Here is a 19,705-nt window from a genome sequence, read left to right on the forward strand (position 1 = left end):
TTTGTCCAGCTCCATGGTTAAATATTTAGTGTGCTGGCCTTTGGTCCAGAGGGTCCCGGTTTCAATTCCCAGCTGGGTCGGGGATTTTAACCTTCATTGGTTAAATCTAATGGCTGAGGGGCTGGATGTGGTTGTATGTGTGTGCCGTCTTCATCATTAGAATTCATCATAGGGAGGGCCCCATCCTCACAGAAGCGCAGGTTGCCTATATTGCGTCAACTCAAAGACCTGCACAAGGCCTCTTCAGAGGTCACACACCATTATTACCACAATTTTTACAATATAAAGTTTACTGATATGTGTACCGGATGGACCATACCAGCAGAAAAAAAGCCCTGGTTACAGGCAATATGATTTCAAAACTCATTAAGCTATTAAATTAGGCAGTGACTAACAGATTCATTTGGAAGAGACCAAATTTTTTCAGAGAAAAGGAAAAGCATGAGAACTTTAGAAAAAAATTAATACTGAACCATTTCCTGAAGACCACTGATGAGTAGTTTGCTGTGCTACATGGATACAGTGAATATCTGTCTGAGAACATACTGTACAAAATGCAAAACATGAAGAAATTCCAAGTTCAGTTAGTTTGCTTTGAAATCAATTTACATTCTGATATCCTCTAATGTAAGTTATTCATCTAACCTTTGTACTGATGTCTTTGGTGCCTTCTTAGGATTGAGTATCTGATCACTGAACTGATTCCCTTTCTGCATGCTGTATTTCATTACTGATGTAGGTAGTAATATCTAAATAATTTACTGTATCACATTTTGATCATTAGGATTTTCAAAATGCCCCATTTTCTTAATTAGCTTCCCAAGAACATTCTACTAGATATTCTATTGAGAAATTTATCAAAATTAGAAATTCCTTTTCTATTAAGGTGTAACCCATCTTTACCAAAATCACTGCCTCTAAGCCAACTATCAGCATCGACAAAAAGGACATCTCCGTTATGGCATAACCAGTCAAGAGTGGAGTTTACAGCATCTATATAACAATAAACAACATTGTGCCAGTATAAAACGCCACTGAGACAAAGTTTTGCCGCCGGAAACCTCCTTTCTATCACAGTAATAAGTGCATCTGTTCTTTTTACGGTTTCCCCATCTACATTTAGGATGAACAAAGGGCGACCATCCAGTCCTGCAATGTTAACACAATACCTGAGAAATAGATTAAATTTTCAAGAAAACTCTAGCGGAGGAGTATTTTTACATTTCTGAGAAGTTGAGAACTACTTCAGGTAGGCCTACTTAGTCCAAACATTAGGTCAGTTTGCTTCCATCTTTCTGATTGAGATAGGAAAAAATCGTGAAGGTAGTGTTTCCTTTCAGGCTAACGAATTCAACAAACATGGTTTTGTGGCATGTGGTATTAATATATTAATGTGCATACATTGTAATACAAGAGTTGAATGGATAAGGCATGATTCATGTGAAAAACACATCCAAAGTAAAGTGCATTTAAATCATGTTCAGCTAATGAGTGCACAGGATTCTGCTCCAAAAAGACAGTGCAATATTGAAGAGTCTACAGGATGGAAAAAGTGAAAGAAGAAAAATAAGAATTTGTGATGGACACAATGAAAATGTTCCTAAAAGTAAGTTGCATTTTGTCATATGTATATTAATTATGCTATTTAACAGTAGCATAGCCAGGAAGGGAGGAGGGTTTGGGGGGTGGGAATCAGCCCTTTACTAAAAAATGTACAAATGAATAGCATCTTTTTTAGGTTGGGAGGAATGAGATAACTGTACCATTGTTCGCGCTATATTTATGCTGCATATCTCAGTAATATGTTCAAAGGTAACCCCATCCCAATACTTTTTCTTGCTACAATACTGCTATTTAATAAAGGCCATTTTAAAAATTAAAGGAAATGCAGGATGGAAATAATAATATGATTAATTATTATTTTAGGCAAATATCCCCCTAGAAGAAGTGGACCATCCTGCAGTGAGGGCATGGATGAGGAAGTATGTACAGGGATCTGTAAATCTTCCCACTGCAAGCTGGCTGAGGCGGGAATATGTACAAAAATGCTCCGCAGGAACTAGCACTAATATTACTGAAGATCTTACAGACAAACCAGTCATAATATTTTGTGATGAAACAACCTGATTATAATGGTAACTGTGTATTTGTGGTACTTCTTGGAACTATACAAGGGAAATCAGTTCAGAAAGTTTATCTTGGTTCATTTTCATTTCTAGAAGCAGCAAATGCCACTACAATGAGTCAAGCAATAGTAAAAACAAATTAATGATTTCAATATCAATTATTCAGATGTAAAAGCAATTTGTACAGACAGTCCTACTTACATGCTGAAATGTTTTAAAACTCTTTTAAGCACTAACAGGAGATAATCTGATTGGCTTCACATGTTGCTGTCATAAGTTTATTCTCTTCAGAGAAATCTATGATACCCGGTAATTGTTTTATTTCAGGTCTAAAATATTTTTATAGAAATGCAAGGAAAATCAATAAATTAACTGAAAGTGTTGCTGCTAAGACTCAAACTGCAGTCCAGAATTCTTACAACTATGTGCTTAATTAATGCCAGTACTTAACTAGAAGCCATGATATTGAATGATGAATGTAATATTGAAATATTTCAAGCACAAGACTATATTTTTGAACCAACAAAACTGAATAATTTTGGTAGACTTAAAGCAATGTTCAGAAAATTGCCAGTTTGCAAATGTTGGTGAACAATGTGATTTGCTTTTAGGTTATGTAGAGTTATGCAGATTATCTATAGGTGTAGGCCTATTAGTTGATAATGTTAAATCTTCGCTCAATGTAATTGACATACTGCTAGCATTAAAAGTAAAAGGTGAAATGTTTAGCAAGTTTGTTGATAAGTGTATGCCATCACTGTGGTTACCTATTTCAAACGCAGATAGTGATTTCTTTTCTTTTTCTTCCATGGTACAACCTTGCAGTTTCGGATATGAGAAGAGGTATGAAGGATCAAAATGTTGTCACTTGTTGTATGCTAATGTTTAATGAATATTAACGAGAGACAGATTGTTTTAAGTTTGACTTTGTTTTATGCTCCACAATTTTTAATATGCAAATATAACCAAGTAAGGTTGATGTTCAGAAGGTACAATTTAACCTTCCTTTTCCACATAAATGTTGCAAATGTTATGTAAAATAAAAATTATTTATTGTTTTAATAACATTGTGCATAAATGTATGGCAATAAAAATGATCACAAAATTACTTCCATCGATTTAATATAAACACGATATTTGATATATTTTTCACAAAATTTCTGTAAAATTAATTCTTCAATTACAGTTATTGTTATTTTCTTATGTTCTTATGCATATATACTGAATATGTATGAGGGTAATACCAAAAATTAAGTCTCCTATTTTTTTTACAAATACAAAGAACCATTTATTTTTATAATATTTACATCATTTTAAAAGTTGAGCATTTATCTATTTTTCTACATAATCAACATTTTGGTTGATGCATTTTTATAGATGCTGTGACAATTTTTATATGCCCATGTCATACCAGCTCGCCACCATGCCACCGAGAAACCGTTGAACCTCAACTTTCACCTCGTCATTGGTGTTTGTTAGAATTTTTGCAGCTTGGGTGAAGAAGGATGCTGCCACTCGCGTGAGTGTTATTTGATCTCGGGTGTAAATTGGGACCCCCAGGTTTGGTCACCCATGAAAATAGAGTTCAAAAGTTGGCCTTATCATATGCATAGCAGCAACACTTCTTTTTCTCCACTTCTCCTCAACATATAATCACAAAATCATACTGGAGTTTGAGCAGGTCCCATTTAACAATGTAAGGGTGGAATTACTTTATCTGCAGGATCCTGGTTAGGTGGATTCTGGGGGCATGGGTGGTCTTGCTGGCAGGTCCTGGAGAGTAGGTGATGGTATAGCTCAGGACTATCAGAAAGAGGAGAGCCACAAATGGGAATTCTTGGAATTTCAAATAACACTCTTGGACTGAATGTGAACCAGTGTTTATGAAGCTGGTCAATGTGATATTTTTGAGTTCTCCCCAATTCATCCAGAGCCACAAGGAAGACTCTTTCTCCATACCACTTCACCTAATTTCCAAACATATTTATTGTTTTAGAAAAAAAAAAAATGACTCTTTCTCCCTGCAGGGATCTTACAGCAGGTGAATTCCTGAGACTTGAAGGTTGATGTCTCGTAGGGAAGAGGGCATTGAGGCAGATCCTGAATTTACAGTTCAGGTACAGCTCTGCCGGAGATTTTCCAAAAGAATGTGGTGTGTCTCAGTACTAGAATGGAATCTTCCTGACCTTTTCTTTAATTGAGATAACCTCTTCAGCAGCAGCATGAAGTCATTGCTTTAGTATAGTTGCACAGGGCATTCAGCCAGGCCATTTGTAGCTGAATGCTCTGGGGTGATGAATTTCTTGAGGATTCCATTGGTAGCACAATAAGAATGAAAATCCTTGCTTTGAAAAATTGTTGTAGTATCAGAGATAAGAATTTTTAGGAATCCAACGATAATAAAGGTGTCATTAAGGTGTGAAAATGTAGAAGTACTAGTAGATGCATCTTTTAAAAACTGTATTTCATCTGGATTTGGCATCATTACAAATCAAGAAATTGTGATTCTCAAATGGGACAGCATAACCCATATGTACTCTTTTCTAGCTATGTTTTGGTTCATCCCAAAGGTGAAAGGGTGAATTGCAGCTTTTGGAGAGCTGGATTTAGTCTGAGCACACTGCTGACATCCTTGTACTAGACATTCAATACACATACCTATGAGCTAACTGCTTAATGTTAATTATACCTAAATGTGTCTCATGCAGCTGCTGTAGAATTTGATCATGTAAGGCAGTATGTATGAGAATTCTATCTTGCCTGAACAACACTCCATCTTTTAATGTAAATTTGAATTGTCAATTTCTGTTCTAATAGATAAGTTTGTTTAATTCTGGATCTTTCCTCATTTTGTCTTTGATAGTTTGAAAGGTGATGTGTTCGCTACAAAATCTGGAAGATGATCTGAGTATAGAGCTGACTCACTTCTACTCCCATCGAGACATCTCTGTCAATGTCAAGGAGCCCCCGACAAGCAGTCGATGTTCTTGTTGTCGGTACCTATTTTAATTTGAAAAAGTAATCAAGTCTGGGCAAAAATGAAGCATAATGCAGTAATCTGCAAGATGTCATCAGTGGAAAAGCATTGATGTGGTGGAAAATCCATGTTAGTGGTTCATTATCAGTAACAAGAATGAAGTGTCTCCTGAAGACCTAGATGTAAGAATGATTGACAGCAAACATGATAGGCAATGCCTCCCCATCCAGTTGACTGCAATTTTATCCCAAGATTGTTAGTGAATGGGACACATACATGATAGATGTTCATTTATTAGACGACTCAGAACAGCTGCAAATCCTTTAGGACTAGCATCACATGTCAGTACTAATGGTAATGGAATTAACACCCTATCACTACACAGTTCTTCTTTCAACTTTAGAAATGAGACTTCACATGATGATGTTCATACATACCACCAACCCTTGCAAAGAAGGCACTTCAGTGGATAAAACATTGTAGAAAAATTGGGTATGAATCATGAATAATAGGTTATTAGACCTAAGGATTGCTGAAGTTCACAGCATTTGTTTGGAACAGTATATCCTTGACAGCTCTGACCTTTTCTGGAGATTTTCTGAGAGTATTAAATTAGTTTCTCTATGTGTTAAATATGTTAATGTCATCTCATTCTATCCGTCTTTTTCTGTAGCAATCCAACAAAATGTTTGTATTTCCCACCTTCTTCCTGAAATGGACATCCGCCTCAGAACTCTTCTGAATTATTTTCTCAAAATAGGCTCATTCTATGAAACAATTACATTTATTCATGTGAAATCACACTTACATTGTTCCAGAGGAAAAGTAGCCCAATACACAAAATGACAACCTTCTCACCTCCAACATACCAAACCTTATAAGATCTTTTTTGCATATATGCATAGTATTCTTAATGTATTTGGCACTCCTTGTTTCCCTCATTACATAAGAAAATTGTAATAAACATTGAACTTCTGAATATTTCCATTTTGAGATAATGGAAAGAAACAGTAATATATTATAGTTTTAAAATTAATAGCAACAGAAAAAGACCAGAGGTAAAGTAGTCTAGAATACTGTACTTGTTATATGCAGGTTTCCTAGGTTGGATATGCTGAACCTGTCAGGATGAAGCGGAGTGCCATCCTTGCGATGCCATGAAACCAGAGGAGAAGGAGAGCCAATTGTCATACAGGGTAGAGTACCATTTTGCTCAATATCAACAGCAAGATCTGAAAAAAAAAAAGAAAAAAAAAAATGTAAATCTACCAATTTTCTATATGGTACTAAAATAGTTTTGCACACAAATGGAACCATTTTTAATAATGTTTTCAGTACATAGTTCATAAGTGTTAGAGTATATAGATTTGATATATATGACAAGAGATGCAACAAAAGGAGAAGAAGAATGCTTTTTGAGTTTTATAAACAATATAAAAACTAAATGAAATAAAGAAAGGGAGAGAAGTTGGTAGAAAAAATGTTGTAATGTTGTAGGACTGGGAGTCAGTATCTGTTATAAACACATCTGTTTCTCTGTCTGAATATTGGTATGATATATAGCTGTGAAGTAGTAGATGCAGATTAAGATTACAAAAGCTTACATTTGGCCTTAACTGTTTCAACCACAGCATTAGATAAAAGAACAGCACTAATGAAGTTTTAACATAGGACCTGTTATATAGCCTAGTCATGAAAGCCTAGCAATATGGCCAATTATATCGTCATGCTGACCACAAGACTCTCTACTACATCAGTAGCCAAGACTTGCACCCGAAGAGTGCAATCATGACTGGCCAGCATTTCGTCTAGTCCACTGTGATATTCGGTGAAAGTATGTAAGAGAGACAGCCGTATGCTGACAGTTGTGGTAGGTTGAAGGTTGTGTTTGTTATGAGTTCAGCCTGTTGCACCAAAATCTACATTTTCAGCCTTCAAAATCAACCATAATATGATAGCAAAAACAAAATAATGTATTTTACAATAACAACACTCCGCATACAGGTACATGGGTTCGAGTTTCTCAGCAAAACAAAGAACACTGTGATCTGTGATTGGACAAATATTAGTTCATTTATGTTTGGATTGTACAATACATTCTGTGTTTAAAACAATGGTTCCATTCATAATACTGTAAACTGAAAAAAAGGTTGCACAGGCTTAAGTCCACTAAATCTGCACATTTCCAGGACTTGATCAATTTCATAAAATAAATAAGAAAGATTCTAGCTATCATACTTAGATGGAACTAAGCATTGACAAAACTTTAGCAGCATGACTGTGCAGTCAAGGATATTGTTGTTACAGAAGTAATTTTTAAAAATTGTGTATATTTAGCAGTCTTCTTGAGCCAATTACTGCACTGCAGATCTATCAGCTAAGGACATAATGGGGAACATTCTCAACCAAAAGTGAGAAAGATCTGATAAATAGCAAGTCAGTCTTGAGCCCTTCGAAATCTTGAAACCACTTTGAAAACAGACAGGCTGAGAGACTGGGAAGGGGACTGTGCAAGCGTCGCACAGCCAGACTGCTAACCTTGCCATCCTCATTTCCCCCCTGCACCTGGCGAACAAAGAAGGAGCATCGATGAAGTACATGGACCTGAAGAGCGCAGTTTGACCAGGCCTACTCTAATATATCTGCAACTCATTTGATTAGGCAGCAGTCAACTTGGTAGGCCAAGGCTCCTAGTAGGCTATATGTGCTATGGGTTTCTTTTTTATTTTACGTAGAATAATTACCCCAAATCCTCTACATTCATGAATAATTGCTGTAACAGGTATGTCATTAAGAAAGGATAGCAGAATTGCACTTTTGTCATCAAGAAAGGACAGCAGGATTTTATTTTGGTCTGTAATATTTTAGTATTGTGAAAAATGAAGAAATAAGAACTATGGACTCTGCTGGAATTATTTTTATGTAAATGGAATAAAATACTAATCTGAATATGTTTGTAATAATTTTAAAAAAATGTAATTTAGGGAAACATCAAGATATATGGAACTGTAAATGAACATTGCAAGATGCGAGAATTATTTTTGAAGTGATTTTTTGTATGTAAATTTTATGTAGTTGATAATTTAAATTAATGTCAGGAAGTGTGAAGAAAAGACATTTGGGACATTTTAACTTGAAAAATTTATTGAAATTTTTTTTAAAAAATTTGTATGATATTTTGGTACGTCAAAAATTGTAACAGTGTGCTTTAAACACATGCAGTACGTAACTCTTGGATCAGTGGGTACTGCACGTGGAGAGATCAGCTGATGTAATTCCTCTTGCATCAGTAGGCCAGGAAATGACCATATACGGTCATACAATTGGATTGAATTTGATTGGCCAAAACAACGGACTTTCCGATTGGAGAAAAGAAATGGGAATCTAGTGGAAATTGTATCCAATTGGTCGTTTGTGATCAGGCCATTTCCAGTCTTCTGCCGGCTTGGCGTGTGTGATGTGATTAGGCCGCATCATTTTCCACCTGACCGCCCTAGTGAGCGTTCGCGCTCTGGGCCTGGTTCCCCTCGGGAACTCCTGCCTTTCCTTGGCAAGTGATAGTTCTATCCTTTTCTGATTACGTTTGATTTTATTTAATTCTCTTGTGTTTCGGTATTTTCTCGCTAATGTAATTTTTTATGTTTTAAATTCAACGTGTCTGAGTTTGCCCTAGATTCCCATTGTCCGTAATTTCAATTCTTTCACCTACATTTGTTTTAGACTATACATTGTAATGCAGCATCACCTTACTATGTTAAACCGAGTGTTTCAGTAAGTTACTTAAGTATCTCAATTATGTTTTGATTTCAGTTTCATGGATCTGTATCTTTTGTTCAAGTCTATTTAAACATCCTTTGTTTTAATATATTAAGTATCTGCTAATCTGCTATTCTTTTTTGTTTCTTTTGACGTTGTATTTTGTTAATTTTAATATAGTTGAGCTCGAGGGTGTTTCTTGTGAACCTTTTCTTCCCCATAATGTCATACATTCCTGCGGACCTCAATAGGGCTCCTGCACATTCCACAATCTGACCTTAGTTGTCATTATTAGGCCTGTAAGTTTCCCCTCGCATATGGTTTGATTCTGCGTATTTATTATCTACCGTTGTATTTCCATGTTTTGATGTGTAACCACCGCTACTGTGTCATTTTACGATTTTCCTGTTCATATTAAGTGTCAGTTTTATTATTATTATTATTATTATTATTATTATTATTATTATTATTATTATTATTATTATTATTTCATGTAGGCACAATTATCTCGAACCACGGCTACAATTGCCATAAAAGAAAGCAGTACATAAAATACTTTAGATATACATAAGATGATAAGTTGTCTCACTTGCCTATCAAAGAAATAGAACTATGTCAAATACTGGACTCTACACAGTTTAAACTAATAAACAAAATTTATTTTAATACTTTAAATAATTTATTTAGACACTTGTTACAACAGGGCATCAGCTTGCTGTGATGAAAATGATATATTCACTATTTTTTTGACATCAGCATCCATGCCAACCATCAAGGAATATTTTCAGATATGGGAAAATGACAAATCAATTAACTTGTTTCAACCATAGACACGATGATCAATATAGAGAGGATTTTTATGTGCTAAAAATGTGAACAATATTTGTTTTTATGTGCTAAATATCCTAAAAATATTTGATAAAAAGTTTAAAATATTCTGCTTTAAAATTAACATACCAACCCATGTTCAAGAGGTAAATAAGTATAAAATATTAAAATATGGTGCTACCAAATGTGCTCCTTAAGACAAATGGATATTTATGTATGGTAAAGTACAGTGTGGTATATTTATTTCTGACATGCCAGAGTAGATATTATGGTATTCACAACAAAAAAGGTGGGTTTTTTTAATATGGCAAAAACAACCTACCATCTTTGAAAAATTTGTATCAGTTCGTACTCACTAATCACACACTGGAATATTAGTTGCTAAGTAGCCTCAGAATTGCAGTCAACAACAAAGGTCATCTCAAACTGACCATCACAAATGCATGCCAATCATTATTACTATTATTATTATTTAGCATATGATGTGTACATGACAATAAAAAAATAAAAAATAATACAAAGTATACAAATATACAAGATGGTGACAGCATCAGAACTTCACTTTTATATTTTAATGTCCAAATTTTTTATCCACGTAATTACTTCCGATATTACTTCATAGAATTCCTCCACAGAACCAGGAAATGCATGTAGGGGGCACTCTAGAACTATGTGCTTGATAGATGGTAATTGAGCACCACAGTCACAGCAGAGAGAATCTACCCATCCCTATAGATGTAAGACTGCGCCAGTCCTACCAACACAACATCGGATCCTGTTTAGGGTTGACCAGACAGCACGGGGCAAACTGAAGCCAGCCAGTTTTATGCTGGGGTTGGAGATATTACATAAGCCATGGGGAGACGACATCCTCCACTCTTCTCTCCTGGCATTCCTAGAATTGAACAAAAGCCATGACAGATGCAAAGCTGTCTTCCACGCTAGTTTTCTTGATTTCAACCTAGTTTAAATCTTTAAATCTTGATGTATGGGAAGAGCCTCATTCTTCAATATTCTGCACCATAAGCTGGTAAGTGCTTGTTGTCTCCTTATATGAGGGGGAGAGATATTACAAAGGACAGGCAACCATTGCACTGGAGTTGAGAACAGTGTTTCGGATACAATACACATTGCTGGGCAAAGATAGATATCAATCAGATTGCAGTAAGAGCTGTTTAACCATATACTGGCACAGTACTCAGCTGCAGAGTACACCATGGCCAAGGCGGTAGTTCACCATGTATTGGTGTCAGCTCCATTAATAATAATAATAATAATAATAATAATAATAATAATAATAATAATAATAATAATAATAATAATAATAATAATAATAATAAATATATTTTTTTACGAGGGATTGTGGAAAATCTTCAAAAAGACACTTGTGAAGGGTCCACACTCCACAAGTGTGTGGGGTTCTTACCCACTAAAAACCACACACCCTTTTCCCACGATGTGAGTAATCACCCCGGAACCGCTCTCGCATTACTTCAGGGTGACATCGTGCTTTGTCTTTCAGACGTCTTCTTTCTTCATTTCTTCTTTACGAATGTTCGTATGCTTCCAAATCCTTCTTCTTCTGACAAAGGATGTCCTCCACATGTACTGCCACACGATCCCAGGATTCCTGGTTTCGCAGCATCACCGAAATAACATTATCTGTTGTCAATTCTCCTAGTTCAGTTTCCACACATCTTCTCTGAATTGTCCAATGGCCACATACAAAAAAGGTGTGGTATACGTCGTCAATATCATCGCAGTATATGCATGCTGCGTCACTCACTCTGCCCACTTTATGCAGGAATTTCCGGAAATATCCATGTCCTGTTAGAAGCTGCGTGAGGTAGTAATTTACTTCTCCATGGACCCTTTCAACCCAGATATCCAAGCGTGGTATCAGTCGCTTGGTCCATTTGCCTCGAGGGTCACTTTCCCATCTGAGTTGCCATCGCCTCATCAGTTGACTGAAGGCGCGCTTCTTTGCACATTTCTTTCCCAGCTCTCCTTTGGTACGCCAGATTTCATGCCGCTCCAATGCAAGTAGGTCTATTGGGGCTATTGCTGCCACCGTGAGGATTGCCGGTTCGGAAACAGTGCGGTATGCACATGCAATACGTAAAGCCGCTCTCCGTTGTACGGCAGCTATCCTTCTCCGATACCAAGCAAATCTCAAGGATTCAGCCCAGATTTCAGAACCATATAGAAGCACTGACTGAACCGTCGACATGAGAAGACGTCGTTTACTGGATTTCGGACCTTTAATATTTCCCATTAGTCTGCTAAGTGCAGTCATGTATTTTACTGCCTTGTCTGTCACTCTCTGAATATGAGTCCAGAATGTGAGCTTGGAGTCAAGTGTCACTCCTAGATATTTTGTGCTCGCAGATGTTTCTATCACTAACTCTCCAACAGTCATTGGTACAAGAGTTTCGATCCTTTTCCTCGTCAGAAGAACTATCTCCGTTTTGTGTTCGGCTAATGTTAAACTGTGGCTCATCATCCATTCTTTTATGCGCCGCATCACCTGGTTCAGTTTAATTTGAGCCATTTCAACATTACGAGCTACTATCAAGGCGGCCACATCATCAGCATAGCCACAAGCTTCGTGTCCTCTGGCATCTCCAAACGTAACAAGCCATCATACATTATGTTCCAAAGATCTGGACCAAGGATCGATCCCTGCGCTGCACCAGCCGTCAGACGCTTTGTCTTTTCCCCATCTTCCGTATCATACAACAGAGTGCGATCTTTGAAGTAATCTCTCATTATGCGCATAAGATATTGTGGTAGCTTGAAAGTTTCTTCAAGAGCTACCAACATGTCGCTCCATCTTGCCGAATTGAAGGCATTCTTCACATCCAGGGTCACAAGAAGTCAATTTACGGGAATGATGGTTGCCCATTTGTGCCCTTTCTGCTGTATTCACCACCTCTCACACTGCATCTAGCGTCGAGTGTCCTCTCCGAAATCCATGTTGGCAAACAGATAGATCCCCTGCTAGTTGAACTGCTGAGAGGATTCTGGGCTGCAGAAGTTTCTCCAGGCCTTTTCCAGCTGTGTCCAGCATACATAAAGGTCTATAACCACCAAGTTTTCCTTTGCTGATCAGAACCAAACGAGCCATTTTCCATCGGGGACTAAAAACACCCGTTTGCAGGCAATGATTGTACATATTCAGCAACAGTTCTGGGCATAGTTCTGCTATTATCTTTAGCACTTCTGCAAGTATACCATCTGGTCCAGGAGTTTTCTTGTTTTTAAGAGAGCTAATAGCTCTATTCAGCTCTTCTACAGTAAAGAGGGGTATATCATCCAGTTCTTTCTCGTTGTCACAGTCAATCCTCTCTGGATGGTCTGGGAATAGTGTATCCACAATTTGTTTAATTGTTTGCGGATCTGCACTCGGGGTTGAAAATGTCCCGAGTTTCTTCATGACAATCTTATAACCTTGTCCCCATGGATCATCTTCTACTTCTTTAGCCAGTGCCCACCATTTATCGGCTTTACTTTTTTTGATTGCATTACGGAGTTCCTTCTTCGCTGACTTGTACTCCGCTGTGACTGAGGTATTCTCTTGACTGCCTCTCATCCTCTGAGCCCTGCGTCGAAGTCGCAGACAATTCTTTCTCAGTTCAGCAATCTCTTCGGTCCACCAGTACGCTGGGCGCTTGCTGTTTCGCGGTCTCCTTCGGGACATTGAGGCGTTGCATGCTTGATGGATTAGCTGCATAGTGAGTTCAACACATACACCAGCTGCTTCTTTCCCTCTACGAGCAAAACATTTTTCAGTTATGTTGTCTATTCCATTCCGAATTACATCAATGAACTTTTCCTTGTCAATACCGGCTATATTCCACCGTGCTGGCCTGCGCAAGATGTTTCTTTCTTGAGGAGATTCTTGGAGCAGTCGAAAGATGATGTATTGATGATCGCTCCCTGTGTAGTTCTCGATCACTTTCCATTCGCAAATCTTAGGCGTAATATCCTCTGATGAGAAGGTTACATCCGGTATTGTTTCCTGACATCCTGGCCGTCGAAATGTTGACACATTTCCAATGTTGTTGACCACCAAACCTGTTCTGGCTACCATCTCCATTATACGACGTCCTCTGGAGTCTGTTTGTGGCATGCCCCATTCCAACGCTTGAGCATTTACGTCACCAGCGACCACTAGTTTGTTTTCCATTCTGCGTATTACGTCCTCAAGACCATCAAGTTTCATCTGAAAGTTGGAAACAGATTCATTTGGTGTAAAATAACAGCTTACAATAGTGATTCCCCCAGTATGTACCCAAACAAAACCGTCATCGCATCCATGCTGTGTTACTGGGACTTTTCCTGGATCTGGTATCCAAATTGCAGCTGTTCCGAGGTTATCCACAAACCACCCTGGATGGTCTCTCTCTTGATATGGTTCGCTAATAATAACAATGTCTACTTCCATCTCGTAAATCAGCTGTGTCATAAGATCGTTAGCTGTTTGACTCCTGTGCATATTTGTTTGAAGTATTCGCATCATTTACTATGATTTTTTGCCTTTTCCAGAGCTTCACGAAATATTGCACATGCTCCTGATCCAGGAATATGATTTCGTTCAGCTTCATTGACAATCTTGTCTGAACAAAGCATACATCGCGGATTGTTCTTTTTACAGTCTACTGCCTTGTGGCCAGATTCTCCACACTTAAAACAGAGCTTGCTTCTGTCGGGGCCTGTGCAGTTCCTTGCCAGATGTCCATATGATAGGCATCGGAAACAGCGAGGTAACATAATAATAATAATAATAATAATAATAATAATAATAATAATAATAATAATAACAACAATCATCATCATCATCACCATTTCCCATTATCCACCTGTAGCCAGGTAGGAGCAAATATGGTTCCTCTCCACTTCCCTTGGTCTTTCCACCACTCCTCCTCCAACACTGTGTCCAGTCCAGTTATTTTTTTCTCTAATACTGTGTTGGATTGTATCCTTCCATCTCAATCATGGTCGTTCGTAGCCTCTTCTTCTTTGCATTTGCATTTCCATCACTTTTTTGGCATTCTTTCATCACTCATTCGGTTTATGTGCCCAAACCATTTTAATCGGCTCTTCCCTATTCTATCATTCATTTTTTCCACTCCAATTTCTTCCCAGATTTTCTCATTCCTTATTTTGTCTCTTCTACTCTTCTGTATCAGACTCCTCAAGAACTTCATTTTGGCTGCCTGTATTCGACTCTCATCCTTCTTCGCCATTGTCCAAGTTTCTGTTCCGTAAGTTGTTATAGGTACGTAATACATCTTGTACATAGTTTCCTTTGCTTCCATTCGCGCATCTTTGTCCCATAACATGCTTCTTACACTATGATAGAAACAGCTTCCAGCTTCATTCCTCTTACTAATTTCAACATCCAGTCGAGCATTCTCCATTAATTCACTCCCCAGGTATTTGAACATCTCGACAACTTCTATGGGCTTGTCTGCAAGTCTAATCTGACCTTTCCCTTCTTTCTCCCCTCTAGTCATAACAAGAGTTTTACTCTTTTCTACACTTATTTTCAATCCACATTCTTTGATCTTCCCATTCACCACATCCAAATGTTCTTGAACATTCATTTCCTCTTCTCCCCAAATCACAATACATCTGCAAATAACAACATGTTCATTTTCCTTCCTCCATATGCTGCTTTTGCTGTTCTCATGATGTCATCCATTACTATTGTAAACAGGATTGGCAATAGAACACCTCCCTGTCTCAGCCCACTAGTGATTTTGAACCAACTTGTCCTGCCAACTTGTGCTTGCATCCAACTACAACATTCCTTGTACATTGCCATGATCATTTTTATTAATCCGTATCCAATTCCTTTTTGTACCCGACTGTCCCAAACTTTTGTCCTTGGGACACAGTCATATGCCTTTTCAATGTCAAGGAATGTCATCGCCATATCATTCTCATACTCCTATTGCTTTTCCATTAGTTGTCTCATAATGAAAATGGACTCTATTGTTGACCTTCCACATCTGAGACCAAACTGATTTTCCTGTATCTGATTTTCAACATTCAACCTTACCCTACTTTCCAGTATCCTCTCCATTATCTTAGCAACATGGGATATCAGAGTAATTCCTTGGGATGATTTTTCCTTTTTGCCAAACCTCAGGGACCTCCTTATTCTCCCAGACAATTCTGAGAACTCGATATGTCCACTGTAGGCCTACAGCTCTGACTGCCTTTATTATCTCCACTGAAATATCATCTATTCCAGCAGTTTTTCCATTCTTCATCTTTCTTACTGCCATTTCAATTTCATTCATTGTAATTTCTTTATCCATTTCTTCATCAACTAATTGCCTTTCCTGGTGGTACGTTAAATGGATGTAATTAGTTCTCATGTTCAGCAACTTCTGTAAATACTCTCTCCACCTATTTCTTATTTCTTCTGGCCTTGTTAATATTACGCTGCCTTCATCCTTCACAAATGTGGTGTTTACTTGATCTCTCTTTTTGTTTCTTAAGAAACCATACAATAATTTCTTGTTGCCCCGCATATCATCTCTCAATTTCTGTGTGAATAAGGCCCAGCTTTTCCTCTTTTCTTCCTACACTACTTTCTTGGCTAAAGTCTTTGCCTCCACATATTTTCTTCTGTCTTAGATGTTTTCCATGCTTTCCATGCCATTTTCTTTTCCTTCCACCAGTGTGTCTCTTTGTCTTTCACATTTCCTCATGTTCTACCACATACCTTTTCTGCACATCCAATCAGTGCTTCCTTAAATCTTTTCCATTCATCTTCAACATTCCCCATCACCATCCTTATTTCCCTCTGAAATTCTTTTTGTATGCTTTTCTCCTTCAACTCCCATACTTTAATTATTTTCTCTCTTCTTAATGGAGGTTTTTCCATTTTTCCCACTTTCAGTTTTTCTACCACAACTCTTATGATCTCCACCAAAGGCCTCTTCAGGCATGGCTGTAACATCTAAAAGGTTCTTCCGGTGTTCTTTCTCGATGATTATATAATCAATCATAGCCCTTGTTTGTCTGTCTCCGCAGCCATACCTTGTAATCTTCTGAGTGTTCTTCTTCCTAAACCAGGTGTTTCCAACAATCATTTGGTTCCTCATGCAAAAATCCACCAACAACTCGCCTTCTGGCTTTACATTTCCATATCCAAATGGCCCTATAACATCTTCCTTTCTTTGTCTTTCCATTCTAACTTGTGCATTTAGATCTCCCATCAATAGCTCTTCCTTCTATCTGTCTCTCCACTTCCTCAAAAAAGTCCTCTAGATGTTCATCTATGCAACCCATTTGTGGGGCATACAACTGAAATAGATCTTTCATGCCATTTTCAAACTGGAGTCTCAACACCCTCATCCTATCGCTGACGCATTTTGTAGATTCCGCATATTCTTGGATTTCTTTTCTAAGTATGCTGGCCACTCCATTTTTTGCTTCAGGTCCTCCTCTGTAATACAGCCTGTATCCTTCTTTCAGAGGAATCTCCCTCGTACCCCTCTTCTTGGTCTCACACAGTCCAAGTATGGCTATATCATTTTTCTTTCATGAAGACAACCAGTTCTTCTGTCTTTCCCATCAGTTTCAGGACATTTACTGTTGCAATCTTTGCGTCACACTTTCAGCATTGTTTTGCAGGTTAAGACACAAACATTTATGGTGATACTGTGACCGTACCGGCACAATTAGTATTTATTTCAAATGATATGCTTGGTAAGGAAGCTGGCAGCAAGCTTTCTTTGTGTGGATGTTGGGGGTATCGTCAGGTTGCGCAATACGAAGCCCGCCAGAGAGGCGCCTTCACCCGCCCACTGGGTGGCTTAAGGAATCCCCGAGCTAGGCACACGTCATAGAAGAAGCAGGAGAAGAACACTATTTAGCGACTCCATATTGGAAAACATCTGCCAGCGTCCAGCGATGCCAAAGCGATCGGGCAAAATTTAATGCATTTTCGGCATAAATAAGGCTTAATTAACAATACTCCACCCGTTAGAGTAGTGGACTGAATTTTGGTGGAATTATAAAGTCAAGAATTCTGGTAGAAAATACTCTCCAAGCGAAAGGCGTTGGTAAACAACTTATATAACTCCGGTCGCGTACGGACGCCTAGTGAAAAGCCAGATGCCTTCGGGGATTCCCTACTTCCCCTCCAAGATGATAAATTAATTACGGCAGATCCGCCGAACATATCCAATTCCGCATGGCATAGCGTAATTGTGCATATCCAAGTCACACAGTCTAGCGTATTGCTAATTTCGACAGGCTGGTTTATCCAGGAGCAGTCGAAATAAGAGTGGGGATGAAGTCACTAAACCGCCCCTACCACCGGGGCTAGTATAAGTTTTTTGCAGTTCCAGGGAACTGGAGTAGTCGTTGAGGAGCTTTCGACGGGAAACGACGGTCGCTTCGCTATCGGATTACCGCTCCTTGGTATACTATGTGAACAAAGCGGCGGGGAAAATCTTTCAGTTTTTTCTTGATTATAATTTGTGATAGGCAACAGACGATTACGGTAATGAGATATACTTAAGATATCGGTTGCAAAGTAGACTAAGACTTCGTGAAAGATGAAGTAGGATTTTGCATAACAACTACTTGATAGTACGTAGAATTTCTCGAGCAGAACAAAGAACTGTATAAAATCACGCTGTTTCTGAACAGAGCGTAGGTCAGATTATTAACTGATTAACAATCTAGTGAGGAGTGTTCCTGAACTATTAAACCATACAGAAGATAGGGATAGAAAATTCTGCATCATACGAATGCTGGGAACGCCCGGTTTAACAGTGTAATAGACTAGCTGAAAGTAGCCGATATATTCATCTCCTTGTAACTGGCAGTGGGTAGACAAAGAAGTAATAGGAGTGAACGGTAACACGTGTGCAAGAAATTGATAAATTGTGTGAATTACAATCTAATTTCAGTGATCCGTGTGTTACTAAAATGGATTACGCAAGACAAGATATGGAACTTCTGAACTCCAGGACTACAGGATCCAGCGCCATGGAGTAATCCAACATGGGCAGGCCTCCGGATCCTCCGGACAGGGCCGAAGACGTCAACTGTTGAGTACCAAGTTATGTTTATTACCAATGCTAGTATTTCCCTTTGTAAATAATAGTCATGAAGTATAGGGTTAAAATAACATATATAAATAGGTTTAATCCGCCCAAGAATGGTCGGGAATCCTTTTATTCATTTTTGTTTCAATAAATTAATTAGATATGGGAAGGGAGTGATCCTGTGTTAGTGTATCGAATAGGGGACCCCTTTTAGTGGATATATTTGCATGTTATTATAATTTGTTTATTTAGTGCTGAGAAGGAATTGAGGGGGGAAAAGGAATAGAATGATATGTAGATTAATAATGTAGATCTCATCTGAGCAAGTGCCTAAGTTACGTAGGGATTAGCGAGGTGACAGAGTCATCAACAAGTGCCCGTATGAAAGGAAAAACTTGGGCTAGAATCAGCACTATGTTCGTAAAGTCAGAAATAGCATGTTGTTGCATGGTAGTATAAGTTTTGGCTGTAACTGGTGATGTTCAAGGAATGACGTGCCGAGGTTTGAACCCCTGTCCTCCACTACATTATTGAGGTTAGATGTAGAAAGTCTGTTAGTGGTTTGGAAGGATTTAATAATTTAAATTAATTTGAATTTCAGTATTATTATTATTATTATTATTATTATTATTATTATTATTATTATTATTATTATTATTAGTATTGTTATTATTTTACCTAAGGTATTTTGATGGATGATTTATACCGATAGATAGGGTAGTATCTGATAGGTACACACACTCGCCTCAGAGGCGGAGAAATAGGAGTATTGCTATGGTCAGGGGCTAACGGATGGTGCACTTTGGAAGGAGAGAAGACACGAGTCGAACTCCAGACCTCCAGAGATATGAGAGAATGAAGTGTGAATTAACGGTCGAATTTGAGAAATGATTCTCGTGTACTGAATGTATGTGGGCTGGTCCGAGCATTGAATAAAATGT

General features: G+C 38.0%; 1 protein-coding gene across 2 annotated transcripts in view; it reads right to left on the bottom strand.

The window, feature by feature from the left end:
• The window catches only part of LOC136857690 (hemicentin-1), a 509,109-nt gene that overhangs the window by 294,152 nt on the left and 195,252 nt on the right, over positions 1 to 19,705 (bottom strand). For both annotated transcript variants that reach the window (XM_067136543.2, XM_068225274.1), the window contains exon 16: positions 6,186 to 6,335. In XM_067136543.2, the coding sequence (XP_066992644.2) occupies positions 6,186 to 6,335 (150 nt within the window). The remainder of the gene's footprint in view (positions 1 to 6,185; positions 6,336 to 19,705) is intronic.

This window comes from Anabrus simplex, chromosome 1, assembly GCF_040414725.1.
Source record: "Anabrus simplex isolate iqAnaSimp1 chromosome 1, ASM4041472v1, whole genome shotgun sequence".
Classification (NCBI taxonomy): domain Eukaryota; kingdom Metazoa; phylum Arthropoda; class Insecta; order Orthoptera; family Tettigoniidae; genus Anabrus; species Anabrus simplex.